Source organism: Mustela lutreola, chromosome 5 (assembly GCF_030435805.1).
Source record: "Mustela lutreola isolate mMusLut2 chromosome 5, mMusLut2.pri, whole genome shotgun sequence".
NCBI lineage: Eukaryota > Metazoa > Chordata > Mammalia > Carnivora > Mustelidae > Mustela > Mustela lutreola.
Window position 1 is genome coordinate 79,535,765 of NC_081294.1, and position 16,053 is coordinate 79,551,817.

The window sequence follows — 16,053 nt, forward strand, 5'->3', positions numbered from 1 at the left end:
GGCTCATCTGTCGTCTCAAAACACCTAAGGAAAGACCCAGCGAGCTTGAAAATATGTCAAGAAAAATGTTGCAAACTGAAATCTGAAGAGAAAAAAAATAGTTTTTAAAAACATATGGAATATCCAAGAACTGTGAGACCATTACAGAGGTATGACATATGCATAATGGGAATACCAGAAGAGAGTGGGGGAGAGAGAAGAGAGCCCCAGTAGAGGTAACTCCAGAAGCTTTGCAATAAATGGGATCAGAGAATAAGGCTATGATAGGAGGGGGCAAAAGGGGTGAAGAGTTGTGTTTTTAAGGGCTCCTGGGTGGCTCCATCTGTTAAGCACCCAACTTGATTTAGGCTCAGGTCATGATCTCAGGGTCATGAGATTGAGCCGTGTTGGGCTCTGTGCCGGGCATGGAGCTGCCTTAAGATTCTCTCCCCCTCCATCCCCAACTCCCAGTCTTGTGCATGCTCGATCTCTCAAAAAAAAAAAAAGTTGTTTTTAAGGCTGGCTTTGGTTGCTGCAGGTTGGCGAGCGTCTTGCTGGAACAATGCCCTCAAGGAGGCAAGAGAAGGTGGGGTCTAGTGCACAAGTGGAGGGACTAGACAAAGAACAAATCATAGGAAGAAGGCAAAGCCTGAACGCAGGGCTGGCAGGTGGGTGTGTGTGATGGTGTGTGATGGTGAAGCTTCTGGAAGTTTTATTCCTGATTGCTTCCATTTTCAAGGTCATAGCTGAGAGAAAAGCTGGGAGAAGAGCAGGTGGAGGTTTGAGGCCTTATGAATTAGTCTTAGAAGAGACTGAACAAACAGGGCAGGGGGAATATAATGTGGTTGCCAGCTGGGGTTGAGGCCTCCTATAAAGCCCAAATGATTATGTTCTGTTTATTATTATTACATAACTCAGTGTTCTGTCACAGTAAAATTTGTTGGGAATGTATCCCTGCTTCACTAGCATCTCCTCACAGTAAGGACTGGGGTTCCCAGGAGTTAGGCATCAAATTGCACAGTTAGATCTCCTTAGTAGGCCAGCTGACTAATCTGTTATCATACGATATGCTGTTATTTCCGCTGGTTATTGTGTATGGTCATTTCTCTTGGCATATAGTTGAATAAATTGAACAGGTGCCTTCTGGACATCAAGGTACTGAGAGGGATGGGATAGAGCAGTATTTAAGGTCCGCTCTCATGACCCTTTCATTTTGTGGGGAACAAAACTCACATCAGGTAGTAAAAGAGCAGGATGAGGGGTAGGGATTCTGGATTGCTGCTTGATATTAAAGAGTCAGGGAAGATCTCTGATAAATTATATTGAAGCAGAGACCTGAAGGAAGGAGGGGAGTAAGCCTTTGATACATATCTGGGGGGAAACTGTGGGCCAGGCCCTTGCATCTATGTCTGCTTTCTAAGCAGATTAAATAAAAGAGATGACACCCATTTATGTCAACATACTGCTGGCTTTTCCGAACTGCAAGAAAACGTTAAACACATTCACTCCTATCTTCCTGAAATATAATACCATTTATACTCCATGGTACCTTTTTCCTCTTTGGGTATCAGATTTGGGGTTTTATAGATTCAACTTGTTCCACTTAGCTGTATTTAATATTTCCTTACCGACTACATTGTCACAACCTGGCCAGGGGGAGCCCCCTTAAACTGGCTGCTTTGTCCTTTCAATACTGCCTCAAGCCTTTTTAAAAGCACCCTTATTTTTTGGCAACAAGGTATTCTAGGCCTGCTGTAATCCCTCCCACCCACCAAAATACAATTAGCTGTTTTCCACAGAGCCCTGAGTAGTACCAGAGGCCTGGTCCAGCTGGGGAGTGTACCTTCCACTTGACTGGCCTAAGAACTGGTTGTAGCCCGATTACACTGCTGTTGGGCCACCAGGGAAACACAGGCCTGGGAAATAGATCTTTCTTAAAGTCTCGAGTTCACACAGGCATCTCCAATGTAGCCGTCCTGACTGAATTTTTTTCATTTCATTCTAATATTTTTTTCTCGAACGTACCTACTTAAAATGTAATCCCTTCTTTTTTTTTTTTAATTTTTTTTTTAAGATTATTTATTTATTTGCCAGTGATAGAGGGAGAGAGAGCGAGCAAGCACAGGCAGACAGAGAGGCAGGCAGAGGCAGAGGGAGAAGCAGGCTCCCTGCCGAGCAAGGAGCCCGATGTGGGACTCGATCCCAAGACGCTGGGATCATGACCTGAGCCGAAGGCAGCCGCTTAACCAACTGAGCCACCCAGGCGTCCCCCTTCTTTACCAGATTAACAAAATACGGTATTTCTGTACCACAGAGTACTGTTTAGCAATAAAAAGGGAATACTCATACATGTTAAGTAGATTTGCATTATGCATCAAAAACATTATGCTTAGTGACAGAAGCCAGACTCACAAGATGCCATGCGGTAGAATTCCACCGATACGAAATATCCAGAAAAGGTAAATTGTAGAGACAAAGCAGATCTGTGGTCACTTAAGGCTGGGGTAGGAATAGGAAGCTCTTGGGAGGATGGAAAAGGACGTGGTAGGAAATCGCACAGCTCCATAGACTGACTAAATATCATTGAGTTTATATTCAAAATAGGTGACTTTTATGGGCATGTAAATTACTTCTTAATACAACTATTAAAAAATTGAACCCTTCTGCCAATTTCTACCTGTACCTCAGTTGGTTATACTAACCTAAGATGTTCCATTGTATTTTCTTTTCTAACCAAAAAATCCCACCTAAACCTATTTTCCACACCCTGTGGTTTTTATAACCCTCCTGATCACAAGTCTCCTTATTCTTTTTAGAAGCCATGTCCTTGTTTGGATCCCAGGTATAGCCAGAACATCACAATTCATTGCTCATCTGTTCATGCTCTCCATTTTACATGGGTGCCTCATTTTTATGAACTATTTTATTTCCCCCCTGATGACTGAAGAGGTCAGCAGTTGCCAGTGATTGTGCCTTCCTTTAGAGCTGCTGTGAGGAGTCAATGTGAAGCTTTGCTCACCAGCTGTTCCCAAAATATGTAAATATCAACCCAAACCACCCTCTGACCTCCAGCGGTGCAACTCCACAAAGACACATTTTATTTGAAAATACTGGATTTAATAGAAAACATCACATTGTAAACAAGTCCATTGATCCATTAGCCTAAGACAGAATGACAGCACAATTATATAAAAGCTCAAGACCAAACACTGGTACCAAACACAGCACTTGAAGAGAGACCTGAGCTGGTCTCTGAAAGATCTTTCCAGAGGAAGCAGCAGCTTCAAACAGGCACAGAAACAGGGAGGGGAAGGCAGCATCCACTCCACGAAGGCTTGAGAGTCAAAAGGCAGAGCAGTAAACTCATGTTGTGAACAAGGGGTGAAGGATAAAGGGGCAAAAGGGCTGTATTTCCCGATGTTCTGGGAACAACAGAGCATGCCTTAGGAACCTGAGCAGGTTGGAAGGGCAGGGTATTTTATGTGGGGAAAGGCTATTAGGCAACTTTAGAAGCATTTGGTATGCTGTCTTGGCACTCACCACTCAGGGCAGCAGGAGAACATGTCACTCGTGTTGTGACTAAACTTTGGCCTAACTGAGCTATTGCCCTGGCCCCTATCTCCTTAGCTGAACACACTGACCCTGTGGCAGGATCTGTCGCCCCAGTGAGACCTTGGAACAAAAACATGGGGCTCTGGGGGAAGAGGATTTCCACCTTCCTCCAGGTGCCAGAGGGTCCCGGAGGGAGGGGAGTTTGACGTGCTTAGGCCCCTTGAGGCTCTGAGTTTATCAGCAAAAGCCTTCTTTTTGGCCCTAGCCACCCAGGTCCTCCTCCCCCAAGGAGTCCTCCAAGTTCATGGAAAGGCCAACTGTGAGAGCAGGAAAAAAAAACAACTATGGAAAGAAAGTAAGGAATCATTTTCTTTTCATGGCACTTATAACTGAACAGAAGGTTGAGAGTTTGTTCCTTATCTGGAACAGTGATTCTCAAATGAGAGGCTGGCCTACTACCCAAAGGGCTTTCAAAGGCTCTACTACCCCTAGTTGAGAATCAGTGTACGTAATGGTAGAAATTCCTGACGGGAGTGTGGTTGTACAGGACAACAGTGCCAAAGGCAGAACAAAAGCTAAAAAACCGTAATCTCTGTAGGGCAGACATCAAAATTATGGAGTACATTTTTCTAAGACTTTTTTTCTAATTAAAGTAAGTTAACAAGTCCTTCTCCCTGTAGCTACACTCATGACTGGGCTCTGTGCTACATAGCCAAGAACAGTAAGTGTACCCATTGATCTGGAGTAACCATACTGGATTAAAGAAATACAATTCTGTCCTCCTAAAGGCCATTTCCAGAATTGCTCTGTCCTAAAGAGATACTCAATGCTAGGATGAACACAGGCTAATCACCATATGGTTTCTCGGAAGACTGGTTTTTCTCTGTTTCTTTCTCTTTGATACTGTACAAGGGATCCACCAACTTGTTATGAACAAGCATTAAACCTGTGAAAAATTAAAAACAAAAGTAGTAAATGCAGGTAGAGGCAGAGTTCCATGATTATGAACAGTAATCTCAGAGCTCTCAAATTTTGTCCTAGTACTAAAAATCATCTTTTCTCTATGGCTCTAAATGATAAAGCTACTAAGAGTAGGAAAAGAATTTATTATTCCCAATGAATGCTAGAATCCACAGCCTTCTGTAAATTCATTCTTTAGAGGTGCTGGCTACTGAAAGGTTAATTTTTTCACCAAAGCATAAATTCCTAATTTGCCTGCTTCGTTAATGATAGTTTTCCCCTAAGTTGGCTTAAAGCAGTGTGTCCTTTTTCTTTTGTTTATCTACTTTTAAGTATTTTATTTTTAAGATTTTAAGATTTTATTTATTTAGCAGTGAGAGCACAAGCAGGGGGAGTAGCAGAGGGAAAGGGAGAAGCAGGCTCCCCACCAAGCAGGGAGCCTGACTTAGGGCTCGAGCCCAGCACCCTAGGATCATGGCCTGAGCCAAAGGCAGACACTTAACTGACTGAGCCACCCAGGTGCCCCGCAGTGTGTCCTTTTTTAAAATAGAAGAGAAAGAGATCCTCATGAGAGTTCAGTGCCCTACCTAGAGGGAAAAGGCCTGTATGAGACCTTGAAAGATAAAAAAAAAAACACAAAAAACAACCCAGAGCTTCAATAACCCTGCCAAGAGATTACCACATAGCCCATGGACTACTTTTCATTTCATTGTCTTTTTGCCTCCTTAGAATGAATAGGCCTCCAGAAATAGACCTTTGCAGTCATGGATGGAAGAGCAATGACTCTGCATTCTGGGACCGTTAAGGTTCGGTTTTTATTAAAATCAGAATTGTCTCTGAAAATGGACAGAGCAAGAAAATGAGGTCCACTTCTCACACCCGGCATACCCCAAATTTGGCCGCCCACTGCCATACCTACCTTTTGCCTCCCCTCACCTTTGAAATACTTGACCGTTTTCACTTTCAGCTCCAGGGTGGCATCCTCGTCACACACAAACACCGTGCGGGGATGCTGCTGGAAGGCGGATACAGTCCACATGTGGCTCACTCCCTCCTCGATGGCCTTGTATAGGGCAAAGGCCTTGTGAGCACCTGTGATGAGGATCATCACCTGGGGGGTCAGAAAACAAGCCTGTGACAGAAGAGAATGAGCACTGGGACCCAGAGTCCAGAAACCTGAGTTTTGGTCCCGTCACCACAACTGGCTGTAAGCACTGTTGTTTTTAACAGACCGTTTTATGTTGTTAGCCTGCAGCACACAGTGCTCACTGCTGTCCGCCTTCCCGTGGATCCCCGGAGGCTGGGAGAATCACAATCCCCATGTTCTAAGATGAGGAGATGCACTCCAGGGGCTTAAGTCAGTTCTGATCTGGAGTCAACGCTCTAGGCCACCCTGTAGTGGTGTCTCCTGGTACCTTTGATGACGGCTACGAACGTGTATGCCAGACAAAGGCCCACGCCACTTATCCCAGCAGTTGGGACACTGAGTCCCAAGGGGTCTTAGCCTGGGTGAGTTTTCCCAAGTACAGTCTGAACAATAGGGGTTCCAACCTGCACCATCTGCTGGGGGCTACAGAAGTGACAGTAATGGTTATATGTGTAGCCCCTGACATTTGATCCCACAAAGGCTGCCCCTTAATCTGGTCACTTTCAATGTCAAGTATTTGACTGATAGGAATTGAGGTGATGTTTTATGTTCAAATAAATTGAGACTCCCTCAACAGTTAAAATATCAGGAACATAAGCGCTGGAAAGTGATTGTAAAGGAACTCTGCTCTCTTAGTCTCCTCTCACTGTAATTCGATTATACCATGGAGTTGTGAATGGGATTTACTGTTTCTCTCCTAAAAGATGAGACACCAGAGGCATAGAGAGAATGCCACTCTTTTAGTTCTGGATCCCAGAAGTCCTGATTTCCAGACCCAGGTCCTTTCCCCAGATCCCAATATCCTCCCATGACAGGGAGAGCCCTCACACCCTAGTGTATCTAAGCTGTAAGGCCAAACACAGCAGAGTGACCGCCAGAGATACTGGGTCAAGGTCACCCAAGAGAAAGCTGGTAATGTCATTCGTCTCACAAAAGTTCTCTTGAAATAGGGAGCTTTTTTTTCATATATGGAGATGCTTGTTTACAGATCTGGCAAAGAAACAAGCTACAATGTTAATAGCTGCTTCCCACTGAATATACCTCTGAAAGGAAGAGCAAATACTTTTAAAATTCTAGTCAAAGACAATAAAGAAACTGGAACCACAGAAAATTGATACCCAACTTTCTAGGGAATAACACACTAAAGTGCATTTAGACACTTAGGTTTAAATCACAGTTCTCTGTATTTATGACTCCTCGAGCACAAGGCCATGACCAAAAATATCCTGGGGTAGCAGAGGGAACCCCCTTCAAACAGTGACCTCCGCCACCTGCAGAGAACCAGCAGTCCCTCTCGTACCTGGGCAAAGGCAAATTCCTATTCAGACGTTGAGTAGTGCTGGGCTCCTCTTTGCCTTGAGAAGCTCCACAAGGGCGCATAAGCAGAGGCCAGGGAGCCCGCAGCCTCCCATGCAGCCAGTGTGGAAAGGGTTCTGCTGAGAATAGACTAACAGTTGCCTCCAAAGAGGAGGGAGGACCAGTGAGGATCAGCTGGGATTTTAGCCATATTTTTAGTAACAGTGTAGTCAGGTGGTACCTGTATAGTTGGCAACAAAAAGTCAAGTCCGACCCCCCAAGGAAGGCCTGGGCTTCCAGATACGCTTACCTCTCTAGCATCCATGAGAGTGCCCACACCCACTGTCAGGGCCATGGTGGGCACCTTGGTGAGATCACCATCAAAGAACCTAGCATTGGCCAGGATGGTGTCCATGGCTAGAGTCTTCACACGGGTTCTGGACACCAGACTGGAGCCCGGTTCATTGAAGGCAATGTGTCCATCAGGGCCAATGCCTGCCGGGAAAAAAAGGCCAGGGCAGCCCTGTCAGTCCCAGGGAGCCAAGAGTTCAAGAACAGACAATTTACCCTGCCCCACCTTGGGTATATAATACCCTTGAAATCCTAGCTCTTTTCTCACTCACCCTGGGCAGGTACATTTTAAGCATAAGGTCCTCTCCTTTCTCTACCTCCTGCCCGTTTCTGTTTGAGGTACACACACGTCCTGGTCACCCTGTGATACCCCTCAGAAAACTAAGTAAAAGGTACCCCAAATAGCTTCCGCTTCCCTAGGTCACTGAAGGGTAACTTCTCTCTCCTGCCAGTAGTCAGGGGGCCTGCTGCTGGGATAGAGCAAGTAACCAAACTGACTCGACAAGGAGTAGCAAAGTTTATAAAAGCTTAGAACACGAGTGCTCTTAGCCTCTTCCTCTTACTTTGAATTAGAGAATTAAGTCTAGGGGCACCTGGGTGGCTCAGTGGGTTAAAGCCTCTGCCTTCAGCTCAGGTCATGATCCCAGGGTCCTGGGATCGAGTCCCACATCGGGCTCTCTGCTTGGCAGGGAGCCTGCTTCCCCCTCTCTCTGCCTGCCTCTCTGCCTACTTGTGACCAATCTCGGTCTGTCAAATAAATAAATAAAATCTTTAAAAAAAAAAAAAAAAGAATTAAGTCTAGAGCAGTAAAAGGCAGCCATACTCCTGTGGGCGGCTCCAGAGGTGGCAAAAGATGGAAACATAAGGGAGCACCCAGGGAAGAAACAAAGCACAAACTGACAAGGGGACACCTTGGGTGTCCTGCTTTCTTGCCACTGCTCCAGCTGACCTGGGGCAAGTCACAAAATTTCTCTGGGGTTCAATGGCTATCTATAGTGTGAGGGGTCTGAATGAGGAATCTTCTCCAACTATAGGAGTCTGATTTTAACTGTTCAGGTGAGTCCCATGGACTGATCCATAGAAAACCTTACGACTAGGGAATAGACTCTTGAGAGTCCCAATCCAAGCATCTCACTTTACCACCAAGGCACGGAAGTGCAGAAAGAGATGTCCAAGATCACATGGCCACTAAAGCACAGCCAAGGCAGGGAGAGAGGGCACCTATCTATGTCTTCCCTGCCTCCTCAGGGGAATAAATGATTTCCACTCTTACTAGGGCAGTGAGAAAGCTGGTGGGAGACAAGCCTGGGTCCTGTCCTGTCCTTCTATGTGTTCTCAGCACCCTGCACCTGCCCTGGATACGTGCCGCCAAGTGTCAATCTCACCTCCAACGAACAGCTCAATCCCCCCTGCAGCTCTGATCTTCTCTTCAAAGGTGTCACACTCAGCTTGCAGATCAGGTGCATTCCCATCCAGAATGTGGGTGTTTTCTGGGAGGATGTCAATGTGCTTGAAGAAGTTGTTCCACATGAAGGAGTGGTAACTCTCCGGGTGGTCTCGAGGAAGGCCTATGGGACCATGGCAACATTTAGTCATGCCCCAGCTAAGCCAGAGCCACCCTCCCAAGGCGGATACCAGGATGCCCTCAGACCTCCCCAGACACTTTAAGAGGAATGCCCATCAGGGGCCCTGGGGCATCAGTCTGCAATCAGCCATGACTGGCTGAGATCCCTGTGTCCACCCACCACCACCACCTGTGACGGCAGGACTGGACCACACTGACTATACACCGGGAGCCTAAGAAATCCCCTCATTTTCATCTCCTTTTCACAAGGGAGTAACTGTAGACAGGAGGCCAGGGCCACTCTGGGTTTCTGGAGGAGGCCTACAACCTGGGGTTAGAGCTTGGCCCATCTGGGAGAGCAAGTAAGTATACCCCTTAGTATACCCCTGTGCCTCCCATCCCACCATTCATCCCCAGATACACCCCTTAGCCTGAACCCCAACTTGAATACCAGCTGGTTGGAGACAATTATCTCAGGGCTTCCCCATTTTTCTTTTTTAGCCAAGAAGAGAAAGTTTCAAGTGAGTGAGTGTTTCATTAAACATGAATGTTTAATGTCAGCTGTAAAAAGGAAATTCTGACACTCTACAAGGACAAACCTTGAGGACATTTCGTTGAGTGAAATGAGACAGTCACAAAAAGACAAATACTCTGTGATTCCACTTCAATGAAGTATCTGGAGCAGTGAAATTCACAGAAGCACTGAAATGGTGGTTTCTAGGGGCTGGGAGCATGGGCCATGGGCAGTTGGTGTCAAATCGGTATAAAGTTTCAGTTTTGTAAGATGAAGACTTCTGGACATTATTAAAAAAAATTATAGTTTTGAAAGAAAAAGTTCTGGAGATTGGTTACACAACACTGTGAATATACTTAACACTGCTGAACTCTACATATGAAACCGGCTGGATGGTAAATTTACCACAATTGAAAACAAAAATATTCCGAGTAAAGCCTTACAAAATGATGGCAGGTGGGAGGAGCGGGTAGGTGGAAGTGACAGAAGACCAAGGTATAGCTTTCAGCACTGGAAGGGACACTAGTCTCTGCTCCTCTCCCAGTGCCTGGCATAAAGGGGAGCAGGAGGATGAACACTGGAGACAGCAACCAGACAGACACTGAGGGACGATCCCACCTGTAATCACTGGTTACAGAAAGAAATGGCACGGAGTCGGGGAGGAGGTCTAACAATTCACAACGCTTGCTCTGTACAAGAGGCTTCCGTATCTGTTAGATCACATAATGCTTATGACCTAAGGTCAGCCTTCAGAGCATTGTATAGCTGAGTACACCAAGGCCTGGAAGAGACAGCTTTCGCTAACTGAACTTAGCACCAAACATCACTGGTTCCCGGAGACCTCCCTATTCCTCTCCTGGAATCAGGGACGACCTGGAAAGAGACAGACTCACCCACATACTCGTCCATGTTGAAGGTCTTCACATATCTGAAGGACAGGTCTCCATTCTTATAGTACTCAATGAGCTTCTTGTAGCAGCCAATAGGGGTACTCCCTGTGAGAGAGGCCACAGCCATGAACACCCTTCGGCTCCCAGCTCCCGATGACTCCCAGGAAAGAGGGCTACTCAACAGGGAGAACCTGGCAGATCTCAAGTCCTCTCCCGGTGCCCCAATCCTAACGGCCATCCCATCAGTGCTTCTGAAGGCCAGCTCCCCACTAGACTGGAAGCTCCAGGAGGCCAGGGCTATGTCTGTCTTGTCTGCTGCTGAATCCCAACACTCAGCACACTGCTGACTGGAATGACTGGAATTAGTAACCTGAGTAAACGTCACACTGACCTATTCCATGAGCACCTCGTATGGGAGACAGTGGGTCACATGACAGGAACACAGAGGGCAGAGAGACACAGCAGCCATTTGGAACAAGCTCACTGGCTAGGACTGGGACATGAAGCAGTATGTCAGCTGTGACCAGGTTAAGTCTGTGGGTTCAGGGAAGACTTCCCTGAGGAGCAGCATACTCCGGTGAGTTGAGTCTCAAAAAAGTCAAGGTCATAAAGCACACGAAAAAAGCAGGAGGACCTCTGTAGAATGAAGAACTAAATATGCATGAAGTCTGGACACTGGATTATTGGGGGGGGGGGACTATTAAAAGATAAATATGGACAATGAGGAAAAAAAGTTACTAGCATCTCTGTGTATCAGATGATATTACAGAATGACTTTTTTAATAGGTGCTAACTATTGTAGTTAGGTAAGAGAATGTCCATGTTCTGAAGAGACAGATGCCAAAAGATTTAGAGATCAAGTGTCAGGTTTAGGACTTATTTTCAACTGGCTCATAAAAAAAATGTGTGTGTTGGGGCGCCTGGGTAGCTCAGTGGGTTAAGCCGCTGCCTTCGGCTCAGGTCATGATCTCAGGGTCCGTGGATCGAGTCCCGCATCGGGCTCTCCGCTCAGCGGGGAGCCTGCTTCCTTCTCTCTCTCTCTCTGCCTGCCTCTCAGTGTACTTGTGGTTTCTCTCTGTCAAATAAATAAATAAAATCTTTAAAAAAAAAAAAAAAATGTGTGTGTGTGTGTGTATGTAAATGTGACAAATATTAGCAATGGGCAAGCCCAGGAAAATGGCACTGTGCTATTCTTTTAGCTTTTGTGAATATTTAAAATTTTTTAAAGAAGATGGAGAGAAAAAAGCCGCACCCAAATCAGATCTCTCTTCTCAAAGCCTACTAATGACTTCTCATTTCACTGGGTAATAACTGGTCCTAACAAAGTCTCTGTAAGGTGGCCCTGGGTCACCACCCTCACCCGTCCTCATCCTGCTCCAGGCAATTCCACCTCAGCCCTCACAGCTGTTCCTTCAGGTCCCTGCATGACTCTCACCTCTTCTGGCTTTTACTCAGATGTCGCCTTCTCAGGGGGCCTTCCCTGCCACCCTATGTAACACTGCCGAGCCCCACCCCTGCCTCAACACTCCCTGTTCTCCCCACCCCCACCCCCGCCCCCGGCCCACCGTGCTCCCTGCTTCATTTTCTTCCTTTACTCATCGCCATCTAATATACTCTGTATTTTGTCAAGTAACTTGCTTATTAACTCTCCCTCCTACTATCATTTAAGCTTCAGGAAGGCGGGAGTTTGTCTTTTTTGTTTGTCGTATCCCCAGCACCTAGAAGAGCTTGGCATATGGTGGGCATTCATCCGTGGGTCAAAGTTCCCTCCCTGCCCCCATCACCAGTCTGCCCCTGTGGCAGGGCCTCAGCCACGCCTGAGCCACACAGCCTCCCTGGACTTCCCCTGAGCTTCGTCATATCCACCTTCCAAACTTCCAGCTTTCCCCTCCATTCTGTGAGCTCCCCATTATCTAGCCAATAAATTCCTCTCCTGCTTATGTCAGCCAGAGCTGCTTTTTTGCTTTCCACCCGGAGCCCCCGACTGGTGTTTCCCCTAACAGAAGCCATGTTCCAGGGAACCCAGATGGAAATGCTGTGCTGGTTCGAGGACGACAGTCAGGAAGGGGCCAGGTCTCAGAGGGCCCCGAAGGCCACACTGAGGAGCAGGGATCTGACTGTGCAGGTGACGGGGAATTGGGGATTTGGGAGGGATCTCAGCAGAAGCAGAGACTCTGACCCAGAGAAGCTCCACAGTTAGAAAACAGGATGTTAGTGCAGCCCTTCCTGGGCCTGAGATGTTAGTGGTTTTGCAAATACGTGCAGATACTGCTCCCACAAACCTCTAGTGCAGAGGCCCGCAAACTTCATCCCGCAGGCCACATTGGACAGCCTGCCTGTTTTTATACAGCCCATCAGGTAAGAATGGTTTTTACATTTCTTAAGTTTATAAAGAGTGTGACTTTGTGACATGCGAGAATTATATGAACTCAGACTTCAGTGCCCATCAGGTTTCATGGGTAGACGGCCAGGCACATTGGTTTATGTGTTGTCTGCGGCTGCTTCTGAGCCACAAGGACAGTTACGTAGTTGTGACAGAGGCTGTATGGCCACAGAAGAATCAAATATTAATGATGTGACCATTCACAGAAAAACTTGGAAAAGTTCAAGAAAAACTTGGAAGGCCCCTGCTCTAGTGAATGGGACACTGGGGCAAATCCCCCCAAACTTGGAGAGAAAGAATCAGGACATATGCCTTGAGGATCTGGGGTAAAAGAAATATCCTCCCATGAAGGCAACAAGCTGATTTTTTCATAAGAGACTGAGACTGGGGTGTTGAGTATCTGCCTTCAGCTCAGGTCATGATCCCAGGATCAGCCCCACATCAGGCTCCCTGCCGGGGCAAAACCTGCTTCTCCCTCTCCCACTCCCCCTGCTTAGGTTCCCTCTCTCGCTATCTCTCTCTGTGTCAAATAAATTAAAACTTTAGGGAAAAAAAAAAAAAACCTTTTCACATAGGTCCTATATCTAGTTAAACTTTACAGAAAATGCTTTGAGTGGATGATCTTCTCAATTCTCCCAAGGATGGTGCTCAGCGCACAGCACTCCAGACGCACAGAAGTTCATTCATTACATAAAATGTATGCCTGAAGGCATTAGGATTTAATTCTGTTAAGAACTCCTAGACTCCCAAGACAGCCTGTTGAGGACAGGGCTGACTTAGAATGGACCTAAAAATCTTGTTGCCTAACCAAGATCCCTTCTACTCCAGAACTCTTCAGGAGCAGGCAGCATCTAAACCAAACTATAAAGGAAGCCGTGTCCTCTTTTTTGCATTTTCAGGAAGCAGGGCTGTTCACTCATTGCACCAGCACCTAAGAGCCCTCCCTGTAAGTCCTTTGGTTCCGTGAGCCGACGTACCCAGACCCCTAAAAGCCCTAATGCCCACTCACTCCCCGACAATCCACAGCACCCTCTCCATCCCCCAACGCACCAGTGGGAAGTCCCAGGGTGAAATACTTGTCTGGCCCTGGGTTAAACTGGATGATGCGATTCCTTATGTATTTGGCTGCCCACTCGCTGGCCTGAGAATAATGGTCCAGGATGATGAGCTTCATCTTGTCCTGTAGGGGGCAGGTGACAACAGGAATCAGTGGTAAGGGAGAGGGAGATAGCGATGCAGGTGGCTGGGGAGAGGGGAGAAGCCCTTCTCACCCAGCAACAACCTCTCCCCTGGGTGTCTGAGCAAGGAAGAGGAAGAACCCAACTTTCCTTTAACAGAGGAGTTAATTAACTGGGCCAAGTGCCTCCACCACCCACCAGGAGGCGCTGCTGTGAGACAGACCGGGGTTCTAATCTCAGTTCCTCCATTTACCAACCACAGGACCTTGGTCAAAGGACTCAAGTTCTCCTAGCCTGTTTCTTCGTACGTGAAAATAGGAACAAGAGGACCTAGCCGACAAATTTCACGATGGTGAATATTAAGTAAGGATGCATGTAAACCACACAATATTCAATATGTTGGCTACAGTAGTTTGACCCAGCCCTCTTTCCCCACTTCTCCAGCACTACACGCTGGATATTCTGTACCCACGGCCTCTTCCTCAGTAGAGGGGTCATGGGATCATACGGGGCCATTCTAGCAGGTGAGACCTATGGGGTCTGCCTGGAGAGGTGTATTCTCCTGCAGCCCTGGAGAGGGGTGCTCCCGCCGGCCGGCCTTGCTCTGTGGACCCTCTGTTTCCCCCAGTGCACACGGGGCCAATGTAATCGCCCCTCACTGCCATCAGTCAGAGTGGGAGGCGGAGGTGGCCGTCTGGGTCCCCCGAAGGATACAGGAGTATTTTCCCGACAACGATGGCGATCCCATCGCCCCTCCGGCGCTGTACCGGGAAAGGGGGTCCTGGCAGCTCGCTGGGCTCCCGGCTCCTGGGGACCGGAATCTGGGGCAGGGCCTCGACCCCCGCCCGCGCCCACCCGCTAGGAGGGTCCCCGCCAGCCCTGCTCCCCACTTACTCCGACACCTCCCGCCGCGGCTGCAGCAACTGTACCGGCGGCCCCGCCCCGCGCGGGTCACGTGGCCCCGGGTCACGCGGAACCGCTCTCCAGCAGAGCCGCTGACTGCGGGGCTGTCAGCCGGGCCCTGGCGGCGGGCGGACTCTGCCCTGCGTGGGGTTAGCCATCGTCTCCTCTCCACTCCAGGAGCGCGCAGGCCTGGGAGCAGCTGTAGGAGGCGAGGCTTGGAGACCGGTTTTGTGCAGCCTGGAGACTTGGGGACCCCAGGAATGAAGTGCCCCGGCCTGGGGGCTGGAGCCTGGTCCTTAGTGCTGGACGGAGGGAGGGGGAAGGAGAAGCAAAATCGCTTACTTAGAGTCTCCAGGGTCGGGCCAGGCTCTGCCTTCAGTTTAACTTTTTTTAGATGTCATTTTTTTAACCTAAATATTACAACTTTTTTGCTTTAAAAATAATTGGATTTTTCTTCCATTAATCTTAATCTTCACAGCAGCCTATATTAGAGAAAGAGGGAGGTCCCTGGTCTCCCCAGCCCCCCACCCAAGATAACATTGCTAAGAGTTTAGGCCACATTTCCACATTGTTTTTCCCTGAAGATACCTAACATTTTACAGAACTGGGAACACACCACACATAACGTCCCCAGGGAGCTAGGTGGCCTTATTCCACAGGTCCTGATGTTGGTCTCACCCCTCCCCCCCCCCACCTCCCTGTGTGTGGGGGTGCAGCTCCAGCCCAGCTTGATAGAGGGGGTGTTACTCTGGTGAGGCCCTGATGAGATGAGGGGATGGAGCTAATCCCTCCACAGTTCTAAGACTTATTCTTTGGCTTCAGGGTTGGTTTAGTCATCAAAAAAAAAAAAAAAAAAAAAAAAAAAAAAATGCAGCCAGAAACCTCATCCCAGCTTGGGCACTTTAGATGTTTCACAACCCCAATCTCCAAACGCAGCAGATAAGGGGGCCTGGTGTGCAGCCACTGCATTCAGATCGTGCCAGAAAGAGTGACTTCATGTGACTTTAATTGGGCCTGGGGCCCTCACTTGCCCTTCCTGGAGGGAACCAGTTCCAGGTCTCTCTTAACCCTGGCAGGTCCGGAGTCAGCTAGGGGACAAATCAGGAAGATCTGGTCTAGTCAAGCCCTGGTTCTTGAGTGAGTGACTCAAGCAAATGACTCAACTTCTCCAGCTCCCTATTTTCTCCTCTAGAACGCAGGAACTAAATGGGAATAAGTAATCCTGACCTCAGGTATCTGTTGTGAGTACTGGATGGAACAGTAGCATAGCTTGGCATTCAAGGCCAGCCGTGGTTACCCCGTATGTCCTTGTGGCCTCCTTACAACCTACTCTCTG

The 16,053-nt window shown here is 47.8% G+C and overlaps 1 protein-coding gene across 2 annotated transcripts; it reads right to left on the reverse strand.

The window, feature by feature from the left end:
• Positions 1-3,074: 3,074 nt before the first annotated feature.
• GNPDA1 (glucosamine-6-phosphate deaminase 1) lies at positions 3,075-14,790 on the reverse strand. 2 transcript variants are annotated; one of them, XM_059174908.1, is made up of 7 exons: positions 14,709-14,790; positions 13,687-13,816; positions 10,257-10,358; positions 8,671-8,853; positions 7,245-7,429; positions 5,428-5,623; positions 3,075-4,477 (listed from the first exon to the last, which is right to left on the reverse strand). In XM_059174908.1, exons 2-7 carry the CDS (start codon positions 13,808-13,810, stop codon positions 4,377-4,379), a joined length of 891 nt encoding a protein of 296 aa, XP_059030891.1. In that variant the 5' UTR covers positions 13,811-13,816; positions 14,709-14,790; the 3' UTR covers positions 3,075-4,376. The 2 variants fall into 2 exon arrangements, with proteins under 2 accessions (XP_059030891.1, XP_059030892.1); XM_059174909.1 differs by having other exon boundaries at positions 5,428-5,602; positions 14,709-14,789.
• Between the last annotated feature and the right edge of the window lie 1,263 nt (positions 14,791-16,053).